The sequence below is a fragment of the Chionomys nivalis genome, chromosome 23 (assembly GCF_950005125.1).
Source record: "Chionomys nivalis chromosome 23, mChiNiv1.1, whole genome shotgun sequence".
In the NCBI taxonomy this organism is placed as follows: Eukaryota; Metazoa; Chordata; class Mammalia; order Rodentia; family Cricetidae; genus Chionomys; species Chionomys nivalis.
The window spans coordinates 1,447,646-1,465,783 of record NC_080108.1 but is presented as its reverse complement, the minus strand read 5'-3'; the positions used below and the strand labels follow the sequence as shown (position 1 = coordinate 1,465,783).

The window sequence follows — 18,138 nt, the reverse complement described above, 5'->3', positions numbered from 1 at the left end:
GACTTCTCAGACCAAGCAAAGATTTCCGATTGCAGGACAGCTGTCTGCTGTGCAGTAAGTCTGTGTGTTAGCTGTCTAGAGAAATCATGGCACGAATTAGTCCATCCGGCAGCACAGCTGCCAACTAAAGCTGTGGCCTAGGGACGCTCGGCTATAAAATGGACACAATTATGGGACTCGTGAGTTAAGGAACTATGTGGGACATCACTACTGGGGAATAAATACAGCTGGGAAGTATGTGTCGCTTTTCATAGCATGCAAACTCAAATGAAATCAGCATCGGCTCAGTAATGGTTCAGGCTAGCCTTGTCAGGATGTAACATGAAGAGATTCAAGTTTAGAGGGGGAAAATGACCCCCCCCATCCCCCAAACCCAAGCTCAACCAAACCAAACCAAACCAAAACTGGGGGTGGGGGAAGATCAGGTCAAGTGAAGCAAATTCAATTTTTATTCTATACAATACATGGATATATGGATAAATTTTTCTTTAAGAGCTTGCAACCCTGAGGCAATGTCTGTGGGTACATAATGTGTAATGTGTAATGCAACAGTAAAATGGAATCAGAATGACAATGGATTTCAAAAACATAATTTAACATTGTGAAATTGCACATTGTCTTTGCTTCATCCAGTCTCTCAGCTGCCTCGCCCCTGCAAACTGGACGTCCTGACTCCACGTAACGTCATGTATGATGGCTTCCTGCCGACTGAAACATACTAAGTTAACCTGGGGTTTACATCTAGGGGTCTTTATCTGGGGAGTGTATTGCTAGAGGTTTGCCCAATTTTGGACCACGGCATCTGCCCAAATAAAAACTTTGGCCCCAAAGGAAGCTGGCTGCCCCCTGCCTGTGGTGACCTTGAGGTTTCTGAGGGTCCCCCGGGATCCACCATGGGAAAGTTTTGCATTAGGACATGGCACACTGGACAGGACAGAGCGCCGTGTCCGCTGGTTTGGACTAGCAAATCTACTGCCCCAGCTTTCAGGGTGCGTGAGCCATCTTGAGAAAGCAGGGCCAGTGGGGTCTGCAGGCTGACTGCGGCAGTCAGGGAGGAGGGTCCTGGACAAGGACCCCCACACCGTGGGCCTCTCAGGAAGTGGAAGCTGCAGAAAGCTGTTTCTGAATATTCTGTTTTTCAAAGTTTTCCGAACAATGGCGAGGACAAATGCTTCTGAGAAACTAAAGGAGAGTTCATTCTACTACATACGTATTATCATCTTCCTTTTGGGGGAAACACCCGTGTGTAAATAAAGCGCAGACAGATGCCTGTAAGATGACTGGAGCTGTAAGCGAGAGGGTGACCCTCACCTGGAAACCACCACCAGGCCTGGACAGCAAATCTCAGAGACTGGCCCCACGGTACCCAGTGATCCCAGAGTCAGCCTTTCTGAGGAATGTCCTCCACTGATCCCCAGTGTCCAGAGTTACTAAATAGGTCAAGTGCAGCTTGGGCCTGGGGGAGGGCGGGGGCTCTGCCCAGGTCCCACCGTCTACCCCTCTCCTCACTTATCGGAACTCCTGCGTGGCCGGCGGAAGCTGGACACGTTTTCACTGAGGGCGTAGATCCTCCGGGAGAACTCCTCAAACTCTCCCAGCACCTGCTCATCACACTCCACCGCCACGGCGCTGTCCACGGGGATGCAGCTGAGTGCTTCCAGCTGGTCGCCTGAGGTGAAGCCTGTGGCTTCCAGCCCGATGATTTCCTCTGCTTGTTCCACTGCACAGCAGAGCTCAGCTGAGGGGGCAGGGAGGCAGGGGCCTGGCAGCAGGGCACCAGAGCCAGCCTGCTCGCTGGGCAGTGCTGTCCCATTCACAGCCAGGTGCCCGGGTAGGGCTTCCCCTTGCTGGCTGGAGTCCGAATTTCCATGGTCTCCACTTACACTGTTGCCCAGAACTACTCCTGTTTTCTTATTTTCTTTGGAGAAGTCCAGGGACGTATCCAAGGAGGAGGACAGCGGTGTGACCTTCCTCTCAGAGTCTCCCACGGTGGGCACGGCCACCCCGGGCTGTGTCAGTGCCGAATTGTAGCTGGGAGGAGGGGTTTTGTATTGGAGTCTCTCATTCTCTGAGCTGGCCCGTTTTCGATGTCCTTTGTCGGGTGAAGGGATACTCCCAGAGAAGCCTACATCTGCACCCCCAAACATGGAGCTCTGTCTCTTTGGAACAGGGATGGCACTGGAGGTGTGATGTCTGTCACTAGAAGACAAGTGAAAAAGAGAAGTTACTTTAGAACTCAGCTTAGATCTTCGGGGACCAGAGACATAATTTAGCATATTAGTAACTGCATATTTTAGATTTGAGATAAAAACAAAAACAAATCCCCAAACAGGATTAGATCATTATCAGTCTATGATGGTATTTGTTATAGGGTTTACAGCAAGAAACACCAGAGAACGCTTCAGGGATACAGATTTATTCAATGTATTTAAGACAGGAATGCCCAAGGTAGGAGAAGCGACAGAAACCACGTCAGTTGGGGAAAAGCTGAAGGCTATGGGCTGACTGCATCTGCGGAGAAACTCATTTCTGCGCGAACAGTGCTGGGCCCTAGCGCTCTCTGTTCTATCCGACGGCCGAGCAGGGTGAGTTTCCCAGGGCAGCCTGCTGATGGATGGTCTTTCCGACATCCACTACTTATCTCCTGGTACAGAGAACCACACGGAGAGCATCAAGGGAACCCATTACCATGGGAAACGGGTTCTCTTTCACAAGGCAGGCCACAGACATCTTCATACTACGTGGTCTTCAGTGCCTTCTCTGAGCCAGGAATAATAACCGCTGTCCAGCCACACACAACCTTAGTTTCTGAATTAATTTCACATGTATCATTTCACTCGGGCCTCGCAAACGCATTGCCAAGTAGAGTAAGTTCGAAATAATAAGTAACCATCAGTTAGTGGCCTAGAGCACCAGAGCCCGAGGCACGGGTGCAACTCTGCCAGCAAAGCCTGCAGGGAGTGCTGACTGCAGCTCGCGATGGGACCGTGCTAGTGGGATTAGCTTCAGCACAACTTCCTCGATGGCAGCACAGTGCGCCTGACTTTTGTCCGCAGCCACCAGGCAGGACTGAAACCACGTACCAACTGGCCGCTACCTATCTAGGTCTGCGGCAGGAGAGACAGAAATGGGAGGGCTCTGCCTCCAGGGAGCTTCCGAACTTGCAGAAGGGCATTTACAATGACTCCGGCAACATTTTCAAATTACATGTCAGCTAAGTTCTGACGAAGAACAAGGGAGCTACGGCGCTTCCGGTGTCCACAGACAGGCCTGCAGCTGCCTGCCGCTCATTCTCTGGGTTACGCTATGGTCTCTCATTCTCCGTAAAAGGCATCACGAGGCATCTCTCCATAGACCCGGCACATGGCACTTGGCCACAGCACGGTGTCAGTGAGCTTCATAACAAGAACAGGTTCCTGAGCTACACACCAACTGAGCAAGTGGACCAGCAAATGACTGTTTCTAGTTCTTACGACAAGACACAAAATCTGCTGGCCTCTGTCTAGATTTTCCGTCACTATGATGTCAAACCCACAGCGACTGGCTGAGCTGTATTTTGGCCAACCTTGTTTTCCTCTGTAAATAACCCTGCAGGCTGGCCAGGTAAGCACATCTAAACAGACCCAGCATCCTCGGGCTGTCGCCTCGGCATGGACAAGCCCAGGAGAGCAGAGAGCTGTAGGGCAGGTCACTGAGTGTAACCAGAAGCCGGGCACTTCACGGCTCTTGAGTGTGAAAGGTGAGGACCCTGATAGCCCTGTGTGTGGCTCTGGCATCGCCCCTCACTTTCTGCTCTGCTGACAGAGGAGACGAGGAATCAGAGACACACCACCCTTACCACGGGGCAAAGGGATTTCAGTGCCCTCACCTGTGCTTACACTCCCCAACAGCTCTCCTTGGTTTTACACAACAGGAAGATATGATTTCCCTCCCACCAGCTACACAGGGAAGGGAGCAATACTTTCCTAAACATCCATCAGTTACCTTCTTGGCCCCTGAACCCCGTGCCTCTGCCAGAGGAGCAAGTCAGGCCGGTGAGCGGGTTGTGCACCTGCCCTGGACTCAGTCTGACCCACAGCCCACACTGACCATTACATTCCAAATTCTCCTAACCCTGTCTGCATCCTAAGGCAGGTACAGCCCAGGCCAAATGCCACTGCTGAGACCTCCTCAGTAACCCAGACTCAAAGCCTGGCCGTTTACCCTCATCTCTCGAACAGATTCTAAGGCCTCCCAGGGCAGCCATAGTGACATTCTTCTCTAGGTCACTCAGGTATCGATGGGAGCTCAGGAAATGGGAGTGTCTGATATAAACGGGAGAATTATCAAAAAACATGCTCTCTTATAAATGGTAAGGGGATGAGGCCAGATGAAACACGTGGGCAGTCTTAGCACTAGGGTGGCCGAGGCAGGAGGGTCATCAGTTCAAGGTCAGCTTCAGAGACACAGTGGACCCTGTCAGTTACTCCTGACACCCAGCGAGGAGGTGTACCTACCTAGAGCTCTTGTCTCTTCCCTCTTAGGGTTGAGCTATGTGAGATGAAAAACCTTGAAAGATTTTAATATTAAGAGCTTTTATATAATTTTAAAATGCAGAAAAAAGGCATCTCTTGCTGACTAGGCTACCGATATGAACTGCATTGCTAGGTGGTGACAGACGGAAGAGCCTGCAGGGATTGCAGGGCCACTGGCACAGGGCGGGAGCTGCTCTGTGTTCCTCCTGTGGCCGCAGGACTCTGCTGACCAGTGTCTCTGCTCTTCTAAGCTGATTACTAAGGACTGTGTGCAGTGTGCACGTGAGTACACACATGGAGGCCACGTGACATTTTGTTGCGTGATCTCTGGGTGCTGAATTGCTGAAGTTCACAAACATGATATGCTTTATATGTGAACTTTGCAATGTTAATTTTAGCCGCTTGGAATAGCTAAGGTATTAAATAATGGCATTAAAATTATAATTAACTATGCATGCATTTTCAATTATCACAGTAATTTATACTCATATGAAAACAACATAAATATAAACTACATAAAAAACCCTATCATATTATTACCCATCAAGTAACTACTATTAAGTTTGGATGCTTTTCTTCCAGATTTCAATTTTATGTTTAATTAAAAAACCCACAATTTTGTGGTATATGCATAATTCTGTTTCCTGTTGTCATGTGTTATTAAAACCTCTGGGCGAGCAGCATCTTAAAAGGCTGCTTTAATGAATGAAATGTTGTAATTTATTTAATTATTCCCTCATTTTTAGGATGTTTCTAAACTTTTACTGTTAGAAAACCACCAGCTGTTGGTTATCTCTTAGAACAATGATCTGAGCTCGATCCTGGGATTCACAGGGTGGGGGTGGGCGACCAACCTAGGAAACTTGCCTAGTAAATACATACAAGCAAAAATGTCAAGGAACAGAAAGGCCAGTGATCGACTGACAGTACTGATGCTCGGGTCTGAGGTTTTACTAAAGGTTTCTTCTGTCTGCGTATAGCCTTGCTTCATGATAACTTCATCTGACTGAAGAGGCTGAAATTCACATTTACTAATTGGAACCAATTTTCAAATGCTATTGACAGTTTGCTTCTCAAGTGAAAGTTGTAAATTATATGAGCTGTGTTTAAAAAAGAATTTCTACACCTCTCTCTCTCTCTCTCTCTCTCTCTCTCTCTCTCTCTCTCTCTCTCTCTCTCTCACACACACACACACACACACACACACACACACACACACCCCACCACCAAGTGGCTTGAGGATATAGTTCAGTGATGGGAATATTCAAGTTCAACTGCAGTGTTGCCAATGAAAGGGAGGAAACAGGGTAGCTTTCCCTGACATCCAGCCCCTGCTCAGGGACGGTGTGTTCCTTACTGGGGGCAGAGGCGGAAGTTCAGGCTGCCTGAGTCCATTGCTTCTCTTTAGTCCCGAGCCCTGAAAGAGTGAATCTTCTAGCTTGCTATAGGTTCAGACTGGAAACACTGTATCTAGGGTTTAAGGTTACAATTATAAAGAATTTATTTAAAACAAAACCCCACAACAGCTCCAAGCTATCCTAACTGCAGATTTATTGGACATTGTTTAGTGGAGAAAGAGAGAGATACTGCTAAACAACCTAATTACATCACGGGCAGCTAAATGACCTAACACCAAACACTTGCTGTTTGACAGAAAGGACTTCAAAGGTCAAGCATCAGCAGGGCAACAGGCCAAGTGGCTTGGAGTTGAAAGGTCAAAGAGGACAGCTGGGTTAGGTTTGGATTCTACCACTCTCTAGGTGAAGGTGGTTGCTGTCTATCTGATTCCGGGAGCCCTCATCTACCTAGTCAGCCTCCCTGCTCTTTGCAGCTCTATCTAAAGACTTCTCTGGAGAAAGACATTCAAAGGCCTGAACTCCACTCCCAGTCTGGCTTGATTATCTCTTTATTCGGAGTTACAAGTTCCCCATTTATTAGTTATATGACCGGGGCAGTTTTTTCCTTTGCATGATAGATCATCTGACCTTGCTTAAGACTAAATAAAGTAACATACTTAAAATCCTTGGCAAAGCTGGGGGTGGTAGTGCGTGCCTGTCACCCAGCCCTTGGGAGGTGGAGGCAGAAGGATCAGGCTGCACAGCAAATTTGATACTCTGTCTCAAGAAACTCCCAACAAAAACAAAACAAAAACCAATGAAACAAGGCATCAAGGCAAAGGTAAGACAGTTCGAGAAGAAGAATCAAGGAATGAAATTTGCCTGCTAGGGATGAGCAGTTTCTTCCCTCTTGAAGTATGGGGTGGGGAAACCTTTGAATAAAACAGAAATGCTTAAAATGCCCTATTCAGATGATCTACCAACTGCGTATGAACCATAAGAATGACCCAGAAACCTCTGAGGTCTACATTCCAATTGTCCCCGAACCCCTGAAGCATAGTTTTTTCTCCATGTATTAGCTCTGTATTGGCTCCTTTCTCTGTCTTGGCTCGCGGGACCTTAAAATCTCTGCTGCTGCCGAAGTGCCTGCATTTGCTCTGGTTCCCCGAAGAGGATTGAGACTCAGGGGAGCCTGCTCACGACTTTTCTTCCTAGAGCTCCACGCACCGCACCGTCAGGCATCCACACACCAATCACGTGCAGAAGTCGTACAGAACGTGGGGCGGGGGAGAGAACCATGAAAAGGTGTCACATCGAGAGAGTCCATGAAGCTGGGCCGGTTTCATTTAAACATAATGAATCCTATTCCCTTTCAGATTCACCAAGCGATGTTTATCTGTCAGTGCAGGCTGAGGGGTGGGTGTGGGGGCTCTCGCTGTGGAGTAGTGGGGAAGGGCGCGGCTCTCAGCCTCAGGTAAGTTTTCCCGTCTCTGCAAATGTCTCCTCTGAGGGACATTATCAGATCACAGCTGGTCAAAACACTAAATCCTGATGGTCAGGATCCCAGCCAAAATCTACAGCTACAACTCAGAGGAATAGGGATACAGAGAGAGAGAGAGAGGGAGAGAGAGAAAGAGAGAAAGGGGGGAGGGAAGAGGAGGGGAGGGGAGAGGAGGAGAGGTGAGAGAGAGAGGGCTTTTAGATAACACTGGATCTTCTTTCTCTCCCTCGCAGGCCTGACCTCATGGCTCTACCTAGCGGTGTTTAGGTTGGTGTTTGGCCATCAGGCTGTTTGAAGCTCCAGGCACCGCTCTGCGCCAATATCATGTCAACTGTGCTAAAAAGCAATAATCGTTTCTCACCTTCTTAAAAATTACTGCTAAAATAATGCAGAGCAATGACGGGGCTGTGCTCGGCGCCAAAAGCAGGTTGCCAAGGCGAAGCTGAGGTAGGATTACGTCTTTTGGCAGCTAAGAAATTATGACATAAAGTTAGTTTAAAACAAAACAAAACAACCTCCATAAATTAGACTACTATTCTCTTTTCAAAATTTAGCCAGCGGTGGGATTTATCTTTCCCCTTTCCCTCTCTCTGATCAAGTGGAAGCCAAATTTAACAGCTAGATCTTATCTCCCAGGAGAGAGTGGGGTTAACAGTATTAAGCAGGGTCTCCTGGCCACAGGCGAGGGATCTAAGGGCCTCTCACCATTACCAGATAAGTAAGTGCTTAATCTTTGCCCCGAAGTTAACAAAAAACTCCAAACAAAATAAAAATAGAAACAATCTTGGGCCCAAAGCACGGGCTGAAATGTGTGCCCGTGGCCACCGTTCCCCTGGGCCCTGTGTGGAAGGATTCCTGCCAAAGTCTGACGAAAATAAGCAAACAGTGTAAAAAGGTGAAGCTGAACAAGGAGCCTCAGAAGGCTTTAACCGAGCAGTGATGCACTGGGAGAAGACAGAGTCCCACAGGCAAATGGCAAGAGGTGACCAGGGCCCAGGGTGTACTGGGAGGAGCCCCAGTGTAGGTCAGAGACATGGCAGGGAGCCTCCTGCCCGAGCTCCTCCTCAAAAATGAACTCCTGGGATGGGAAAAACAAAGAGATGATCCATGGGGCCACGGGGAGGTCCTGGACGGGTCAAGCCAGCTCCATCATCCATCAGCGTTCACATTAGGAAATTAGGACACATTAATAACACACTGAAATCTCAGTCGGGCAGCGGACATGGGGGACTATAAAATGGTTCTGTAGAAACAGACACGGCTCATCTTGATGTCACTTATGTGGCGTGCAAGTAACGTCCTATAAGAGAACATGGGAAGAGGTTCAGGAATGACAGCTGGGGACCCCGTGCAGTGTCTGGGAATAGTAAGCTGTTTATACTGAAAACGAGGAGGGAAACCCTCTACCACTTGCCAGGGAAGCCAGGGGAACAACAATCTCACAGAAGAAGCCGGCAGGGAAATTAAAGCCCTGGCCCGAGAGTGTTCTCAGAATTTAAAACCAGGCTTGGAAAGAAGCTAAAGGAAGCGTGAGGCTCCTGAGGCCAATGACAGAAACTGTGAGATGAAGTCTTTGAAAGATACTCTAGCGCTGAGCTACCATCAAGTTACTAATAAACTCTGACACAAACTAACCATGGGATTCAGCTGCATGTTACTTTAAGAGAAAACCAGATGGCTCTGCCACCACTTGGGCAGAACCCCCTGAGTCACAGTTGCCCCCCAGTGAATCACTGCTCCAGAGCAGACGGTAGACTCGAGGATTCTGTCCTGTGGGGTCCACTGCGCTACTAAAGGGGTGGGGCACATGCTTAGCAGCGGGACGGTTCATTTACTCCCCCCTCCTCCAGTAAACACCGAACATCTATCTCTACACACAGGCAAAGTGCTAGGCTTGGGATCTAACAGCAGAGGAAGCCACACTTGCTGCTCTTATGGGGCTAGACATGCACCACAGAACCCAAGACACAAATGCAAAACCTCAGATATGTACCATGTGGGTGTGAACACAGGCTAAGAATTTGTGACAGAGAAATGACCCAAAAAAGACCAAGGTCTCCAGGACGAGTAGAGTTCTTTACCAGCTGTAGGACAGGCCAATGTGCATATTCATGTGTGTGTATATGTATTTGTGTGTACGTACATGCATGCCCGTGCACCACGTGTGTGCCTTGGGCCCTCAGAGGCAGAAGACAGCACCGGATCTCCTGGGGCTGTAGTTACAGACGACTGATCTGGGAAAATGCTCTGGAGCTGCAGTTGGAAAGCAGGAAGGGCCCAGGGTGCCTGCTGAGAGGCTGTGGGCTGTGCCTGCTGAAGACGGAGGCTGCTGGAGTAAGCCTGCAGAGGATGTCTATGAGAACAAGGTGAGAAAAAAGGGGGCCCAGTCTTCACCTTTGGGAGCAGAACTCTGGTTTCTCATCCTTTTGTTCTGGGTGTACCTGGGACCAAACCCAGGGCCTCGTGTGGGGAAGGCAAGCTCTGCACTCTAGGTTTTAGTATCCAGGTGAAGAGGAAGAGCCTACAGATGCCAGCAGGGGTGCAGTCTGCAGGACGAGCAGATGCAGCGAACAGTAATGACAGGATCCCTTTTCCGGAGCAACAGATGGACGACCCCGTGTGGTGCACACTGTATTGTGAACGCAGCAAATGGCTGTGCTGGGTGAGGGTTAAAGCTGGGCTCTATACCCGCTGTTCCCACCTTGGCTTTGAAGGCTGGGCCATCCTTAAGTTAGTTCGCCCACAGACCCTCAACTTCCCCATTTTAAGTAGTGAGAGTATCATCTGCCTGGATCCCAGGGGTGTTGGAAGACAGTGGATGAGTTCCTGGGGTAGTGACAGCATCTGGTATTGGATCAGCCAACAAGGACTCACTAACCGGAGAATCACTGGATGAGCGGCATAGAGAATGGTCTTTACAGAAGCCCCGAAGTTGACAGTCTTGGAATTGTATTCTAAGCTGAGCTTAAACCCAAGGATTAAAGATCAGTGGTCAATGTTGGCTTGGGTCAGCAAAGAGCTTACCACTAAGCCTTTTTGAAATATCCTGTAATTATGAGCTCTGGAGACGGCTACCTGCCAGTCCTTGTTAGCACGTGTTAGAAGAGGAGGCCTCCTGAAATGTAGTGACCTTTAAATTGGCTTTTCTGCGAATTTTTTCCCCACTCACCTGAGCACAACCACCCTCCAAAATCCAACTCAAGTGCCACCTCCTCTCTAGCCATGCCCATCAGAACCATCTCCTGACCACACCCTGGTGGCAGGTTCCTATTGTTACCAAGTTTTCTGCAGAGGAGAGAAAAGAATAACCACAGCACCGCAGTGTGTGCCAAGCACATTTTCATAAGAAGGAAGCTGGCTGGGAGCTTTGATAGGAGAGGCACCTGGGAGGATGTTACTAAGGGAGAGAAGGGAAGGAAGCAAACATGAGAATGAGAACATAAATATAGTCATGTGTGCATGTATGCGTGCGCATGTGTGTGTGTGTAGGGGGCTAGAAAGAAAGGGAAGGGTAACATGTCATCTGTGTGTGTCCCAGCTGAGGAGCCAGGCCTTATGTAAGGGACCTAGCATCCAGTTTCCTGAACTCCAACCTTCTCCTCTGCGATTTATCACTGTACTGAGTGACTTGTACCTGGGACTTTCAATACTCCTTGGTTGATCTGAGGTACGGCAAGTCTAAGGCATGCTAGACTTAGAAGGCTTCTTGTGAAGAAAAGCAAGGTAAAATATCTTATTTTTAATCTATCTAAGGGGCTGGAGTGATGGCTCAGGGGTTAAGAGCACTTGTTGCTCTTGCCTTTGGTTCCTGTGGCTTAGAACTGCCTGCAACTCCAGCTCTGGGAATCTAGCTCCCTCTTCTGGCCTCTGCAGGAACCTGAACATGTGGTGCACATATAAATGTTCAGACACACACACACACACACAAATCTTTTAAAAATAACTCTAATGAGGATATGTTGTATTATTTTAGCTAATCTGGATTTTATTTGCATTAAATCAAATACATTAAATATTAACTTACCCGCTTCCTTTCTCCCTGCTAAAATGTGGCTGCCAGAGAACCCGTGCATTCATTCATCACTCAAGCTACGGACGGACCAAGTCCTGACACGGGGGGGGGGGGGGGGGGGGAGGGCCGGGAAGACTGGCTGCCACCACAACGTCTTCATCTCTGCCTTTCCTGGCTACTTTTTATAGCTTCTAAGTTTTATTGAGTAGATATTGCTTTATAATCAAAGGAGGAAACAGAAATTAGACAGGGCATTAAGAGCAAACATCTTCAGTCTGGATCAGCTCACGGGAGGAGAAAAAGCAGTCGGCAAGCGAAGACGTCTGTCCGAGCACAAAGGATGTCAGACAGCTGTTCTCCATCCCGACCGAAGACAGAAGAAAGCGGAAGTGGGTGTTAACCGCAGGAGGGGGGCTGTAAGTTAAATATAGGGAAGAATTTCCTGAAGTGAGGGTGTTTAAACTCTGGAATGAGTTATGGAAGGAGCCTGTCCCCCAAGGTCTTTTAAAGTTCCACAGATGCCCGTATACCTTGTGTGTTCCTGTCTAGAGACAGGGATGGCCGTCAGGCTCCTTCTGAGTAGATAACTCCAGTAAAACTTTCTTTTTCATTCACTTTCAGCCAGGTCCCGCTCTTTGTGTTAGGATGCCAGCCCAGAGCCACACTCTCAAAAGCATGTGACACTTAAGTATTACTCTTGAGACTTCAAAGACAATGTCATTTGATCTAAATTTAAAGACTATCATCAGCTAGCTGTGTTTTGTTTGTTCCTCGGAGGTCACCTGCCAGAGTCCAGTTCTGAATTTGGAATAAGCATGACTAAGAGAAGGGATGAGGGGAGATGTGTTTGTAGAAATGTGAGACTTTTAAACATTCTTACTACTGTGGCATCGATGAGATTTAAAGTGCACTGCTTGCTTACTACGCCCACACAGTAGACAATTTATTGTAATTTTACCGAAATATCTTTTCCTAAGTGTGCCAAACCTAAAGTCAGCCTGGTAGTGCAAACCTGTCACCCCAGCACCTGGAGAGGGGTGAGGCAGGAGATCAAGAGTTTAAGGATGGGGGGGCTAGAGAGATGGCTCAGAGGTTAAGAGCATTGCCTGCTTTTCCAAAGGTCCTGAGTTCAATTCCCGGCAACCACATGGTGGCTCACAACCATCTGTAATAAGGTCTGGTGCCCATTTCTGGCCTGCAGACATAAACACAGACAGAACACTGTATACATAATACATAAATAAAAAAAAAAGAGTTTAAGGACAGGTTGGGCCACACCAGACCTCCTGAGAGCAGGCACCCATATGCTAAAGATCCTAGGTAACCATCTTTTCCCTATTACTTCTAATTAAAGCAGCCAAGCTCTCGATTTTCTACACATGCAAAGGAAAGCAAGATAGCAGCACATGGGAGGCAGAGGCAGGAGGATTGCTGCTAGTTCAAGAGTAGACTACCACCCCTGAGGGAAAAGGAAAGAAAGAGTGGATAAAAAGGATCAGGGAGGATGGAGATCGGGGAGGATGGGGAGCAGGGAGTATGCGGAACAGGGAAGATGGGGGTCAGGGAGGATGGGGGGCAGGGAGGATGAAGATCAGGGAGGATGAGGAGCAGGGAGGATGGGAGCAGGAAGGATGAGGATCATGGAAGATGAAGATCGGAGAGGATGGGGAGCAGGGAGGGTGAGGAGCAGGGAGGATGAGGATCATGGAAGATGAAGATCGGAGAGGATGGGGAGCAGGAAGGGTGAGGAGCAGGGAGGATGAGGAGCAGGGAGGATGAGGATCAGGGAGGATGAGGAGCAAGGCAGCAAGGATGTGGAGAGTCATCAGTGAAGGGAAGAGGCCTCTACCATTAATCTCAGGCTCCGAGTCACAGCCACAGCCAGTGAAGGCTGAGTGAGGATGTCCTGCAGGACATGCCCTTCGAGACATTTAATCCAGCTGCTTTGGATTCAAAGCTAAAGCAATGTGAACCAGGCCCAGGCAGAACAAACTTTGCTTTTAAATTGCCTTCATCTCTTGAACAGGAGACACTCGGTGAATTGTCAAATGCAATGGAATCTACTTACTCCATTGTTGCTTCTTTTGTTTTGTTTTCTTCCAGACAGGGTTTCTCTGTGTAGCCCTGACTGTCCTGGGATCTCTTTGCAGTTCAGAGTGGCCTCAAATTCACAGAGATCCACCTGCCTCTGCCTCCCAGGTGCTGGGATTAAAGGCGTGCGCCACCACAGCCCAGCCACTCCCTTCTTAAGATTTCCTTTTATTTATGTGTGAGTGAGTGAGTGAGTGAGTGAGTGAGTGAGTGAGTGTGCCAGTCCCCTGGAGCTGGCGCCAACAGGCCGTTGTGGGCTGCCCAGTGTGCTGGGAACCGAACTTGGATCCCCTGATACAGCAGCGAGTGCTCCTAACTGCTAAGTCATCCCTCTAGCCCAACTTATTGTTTTCTATAGTTCTTTTTGGCTTATAACCGACATAGCTCATTGGTTTTACACACCTATGTTGGGGAAGCAGGGCTGGTGCTATTAATGCCATTAGAAATAACTCATTCTTAAAAATATTTATGAAATTTAAGTGATACAGCAGAAACTGACACCGGATCTTGAGAGGGGTCCTCTCTGTTGTATCACATTGTGTCACATGGAGACGACAGAGAACTTATGCTTTATGAGCAGTAAAAATTAAATTTAGAGTAAGAATTTCCTTGAATAAAGCAGGACAGACAGCTGAGACCACATTTCTGTCTTAAGAACCACAGCGCTGGGGGCTGGAGAGATGGCTCAGTGGTTAAGAGCACTGACTGCTCTTCTAGAGGTCCTGAGTTCAATTCCCAGCAACCACATGGTGGCTTATAGCCATCTATAATGAGACCTGGTGCCCCCTTCTGGCTTGTGGGCACACATGGAAGGAATGCTGCACACATAATAAATAAATAAATAAATAAATAAATAAATAAATAAATAAATATTTTTTTTTTAAAAAAAAAAGAACCACAGCGCTCACGAGATGAAGGCTACAGGTGAGTGTATCTGAGTCCGCACCCTGTGCCTCCTCCCGTTTCCTAACTGCAGAACAGGACTGGATGCTTGGATTTCGGGGTAAAAATTCCCACAGTTTTGGCCAAGCTTTATGAGGTGCCTGGGTCAGCTTCCACCAGAACACTGCCTGCTTTGCCCTGTATCTTTCTAGAAGACTCTAGATCAGCCCCTGGTGGGGTGTATCTTTTAGGGAGATACTCTCGGGAAGCTAACGGGTGTCCGGACAATGGTGACACGGTGTCGGGGGCTGGAGAGGCCTGGGGAACGTGAGAGGGAGATAGTGAATACTTCTATACCACCGGTGTTCAAGAGAGTAAGCCATTAACACAAGAACTACATGCACACCTGTTTGTAAGATAAACATGGACTTTCGGAAAAATAAAACACATCAAAGAATGAATAGCTTTTAAAAACGGCAGCCATGATGATGAGCCGCTTGGTCGTTGTACATACTAACCGCTAAGTCAGGTGGCAGGCTAGGCGCACCTGTGCTAAAATCCGGATGGTACCAGCATCAGCCGGGTCCTGCCACCCTCAGTCTTGTTCAGAGACTGAAGTCAGAGGTATTACTTAGTACACGCTCAGGAACAGCCGACGCTCTTCCAGCTGAACTGCATCACAGTGGCTTAGACCACGCCTCCCATAGCCTAGTCCTTCTGTGTTCTAGGCCTAGCAATGCCAGCTCCCCATGGAAGGTCCACGCTCCTCAGAGCAGCCAGTGAAGGAGTTCCTGCCAGGTCAGACAACTTAGTCTCTTCCTTAGAGCATCTTATACTTTTATTTTTGACTGTTTATTTTCTGTTCCTGTTTCATCACCTTGATTAGTACGTGGCGAGAATGCAGTTGTGGGTGTGGGTCCCATGAAGAGGACAGACGTGGCCTTACATTCACCGCTTTGTGCCAGGCTGACCCACAGGCAAGACAGATGCAGACACCAGCGCCATACTGCTCACAAGCCCTCTGGATGAGATTTGGTGACCCTTGCCCCACATCGGCCATGCCTGGTGGAGCGCCACCTCCATCTGTTGGAGCATCTGGTCAGGGAAGGGGTGGGCTGTTCTGGGTGGCAGGAGCTGGTTAAAGTGAACCAGTGTGGGCAGACATGTGCGGTGTGTGTTATGTCGGCTGAGATGGGTGGAGGGCTGGGGAAATATATATACAGGGCCCTGACCGCAGGCATCTCTGCAGCTCTGTGCTGGGTAAGCCACCAGCAGCTGGTGGGCACATTCCTCCCTGACCAAACTCAGCCCTCGAGGCAACACTGACCGTGTCCATCAACTTGAGTCCTGGACCACTTTGGAGTCGGTAGGAAAGGAGTTGAAAGGAAACACGGATGGTATCTAGGCACCAGTGACTTTAACCAAAGTATTTGGGAGTCCAAACCCAGTGAGAACCATGTCCGTGCAGCTGTGTGCGTGAAGATGAAAGGGCTCATGTCAGGACTGGTCAGGCAGTCCCAAACAGTAACATGTAACAGTTCAGAATTCTGTAATAGACAGGGAAAAGTCACCTCATTAAGAGAGCCTTCATCACTGCCCTTTCCTCACAAACAAAACAAGCTGTCCTGTAACTTGGACGCTTCCCCGGGGATGTTTCCTTTCCTAAACGATGCCCGTCTCCCCTAGGACGGGCTGAGTTTGTTTGGCCTTTGCCCTGAGGAGCATGAGCTGGGGGTCGGGTGTGGGAGCCCCCAGTCTACAGAGGCTGAAGCAGCTGGTTCTGGCTTTGTTTAGGTTTGCAGAGCCTGGCCTCCTGTGGTGGTCTGGACTTGGAACCCCGAGGAAGCATTTTGAGAATAGCGGCGCATTCTTCATGAGGGAATCAGAGAGTGGCCGTTACCATGCATGTGCTAATGCGCTGGCATGGCCGACACCGACGGGCACTGCGTCTCTTATTGCTCTAGGTTCATGGGTCAGTGGCACTCACAGTCGTTTCATTTCTCTGTCTTAGAACGGAGAGCCACTGAAAAGACAGTATTGTAAGAGTGGAAGGGCGGCCAAGCAGCAGGAGGAGGGACTGACATAAATATTTCAGGTAGATGACCTGCAGGTATCCCAGAAGGTCTGAATATCCACAGTGACAATTATTTGCTGTTTGCCCGCTCCCTCTTCCCGTCCAGCTCTGTTTTCTGAGACAGAGTTTCTCTGCAGACCAGGCTGGCTCTAAGCTCAGTGATCCACTGCCTCTGTGCTGGGATGGTGAGAAAGATTTCTTCCAGCTTTTGTTTCTAATGTATTCTTTTCCTTAAAAGCATGAGCTCTCAAGCTGGGCAACGGTGAAGCACGCCTTTAATCCCAGCACTGGGGAGGCAGAGCAGGTGGATCTCTGAGTTCAAGGCCAGCGTGGTCTGCAGAGTAAATTCCAGGACAGCCAGGGCTACACAGAGAGATCCTGTCTAAAAAAGAATATCAACAATAAAAAGGCAGGAGCTCTCTCATCGTCTAGTGTCTTCTGGTCTTAAATGGATGTGCACTGTAGCCGAGCGGTCTGTTCTCCACAGTGAAACTGTTGTGGTTATGAAAACGGTTCCTTTTGAGGAGCAGGGATGGTGCATTCTGGACAGGATGGAAGTAAATGGGACAACCAGGGCCATCAGCAAGGCACATCAGGCAGAGGAGCTGGGGCATCTGACGGAGGGAAGCTGGGAGAGAAAGGGATGCACTCCTCCCAGGAAGGCAAGGGTTGCAGCAAAGTCGGGGGCTGCGTGCATGCCCAACAGGTAACCCAGGACGGTGACCTGCGGGACAGAGCTCGGCAGGCCCCTAGCTGGATACAGGGAAGGTTGGCGCAAGGATAGAAGATGGAGTCAGACAGAGCAGAGAGAGTTTAAGGAGAAACTGAACATAAACACGGTAGAACACAGTCCCGTAATCGTTAGAGACATCAAACCGGTACTCCCTCAGTGAACGGAACCCACCGGGCTTTTGCTCATTTCTGTCAGACGGTTGAAACATGGATGAGCCCTATCCCATGTGAACTGAAGATGAGAGAAAGGTCGCCATTCTATTCTGTGAGGTTGTTACGGCCTCATCATGTCTGACTATGTGACAACCGAAGTCAGACAAGGAGGTTTTCTTCTTTTCCTTTCTTCTTTGTTTTGAACAAAAATTTGTCTTTTTAAAAAAATAGCATTTAAGATAGCATTTCATTTATTCGGGCTGGCCTCAAACTCACTAAGGACAAATTTGAACTAAATCCTGGCCTGCCACCATCTCTCAAGAACTGGGATTACAGGCATGAGCCTTCACACCGGCATGAGATACCATCTTTACAATTAATAAGGCTCAGTATCATTAAGCAACTACAGGACTCAATCAAAATTCTACGTCAAGATTCTGAGTTGGGCCTGGCGTTGTACAGTCCCCTCACTCACACTCTCTCACTGTGATTTAGGATCAGAATCTGTGTAATCTTGGCTCAGCATTCCCTCGATCCTGCCGGGGAGTAAGCTGACGGCTCTCTGCAGTGTGCTAAGGGCCTCCTCTGTAGGAGAGCTGCGGCTCTTCAGATCCAATGCTCAGGGTAAGCTTAAGTTTGAATGATGTCTTTGCAAACCCTTTTTATTACGGATCTAAAGCCACTTTTTCCAAGAGGCTTTATCAGTAATAAAACTGACATTCTGATTGCATTAGCCTGTCTCTTGTATCCTCTCTCTCAAATGGTTCCAAATGTCGAGGGAGACGAGGGTGCCGTTTTGTGTGCATCCTCAAGCCATAAGCAGACGCACAGCAATTACATCT

General features: G+C 48.6%; 1 protein-coding gene across 1 annotated transcript in view; it reads right to left on the bottom strand.

The window, feature by feature from the left end:
• Positions 1-395: 395 nt before the first annotated feature.
• Positions 396-18,138, bottom strand: part of Uvrag (UV radiation resistance associated) — a 210,849-nt gene continuing 193,106 nt past the window's right edge. The window contains exon 15 of the mRNA XM_057756560.1: positions 396-2,199. Within this exon, the coding sequence (XP_057612543.1) occupies positions 1,506-2,199 (694 nt within the window). The 3' untranslated portion in view covers positions 396-1,505. The remainder of the gene's footprint in view (positions 2,200-18,138) is intronic.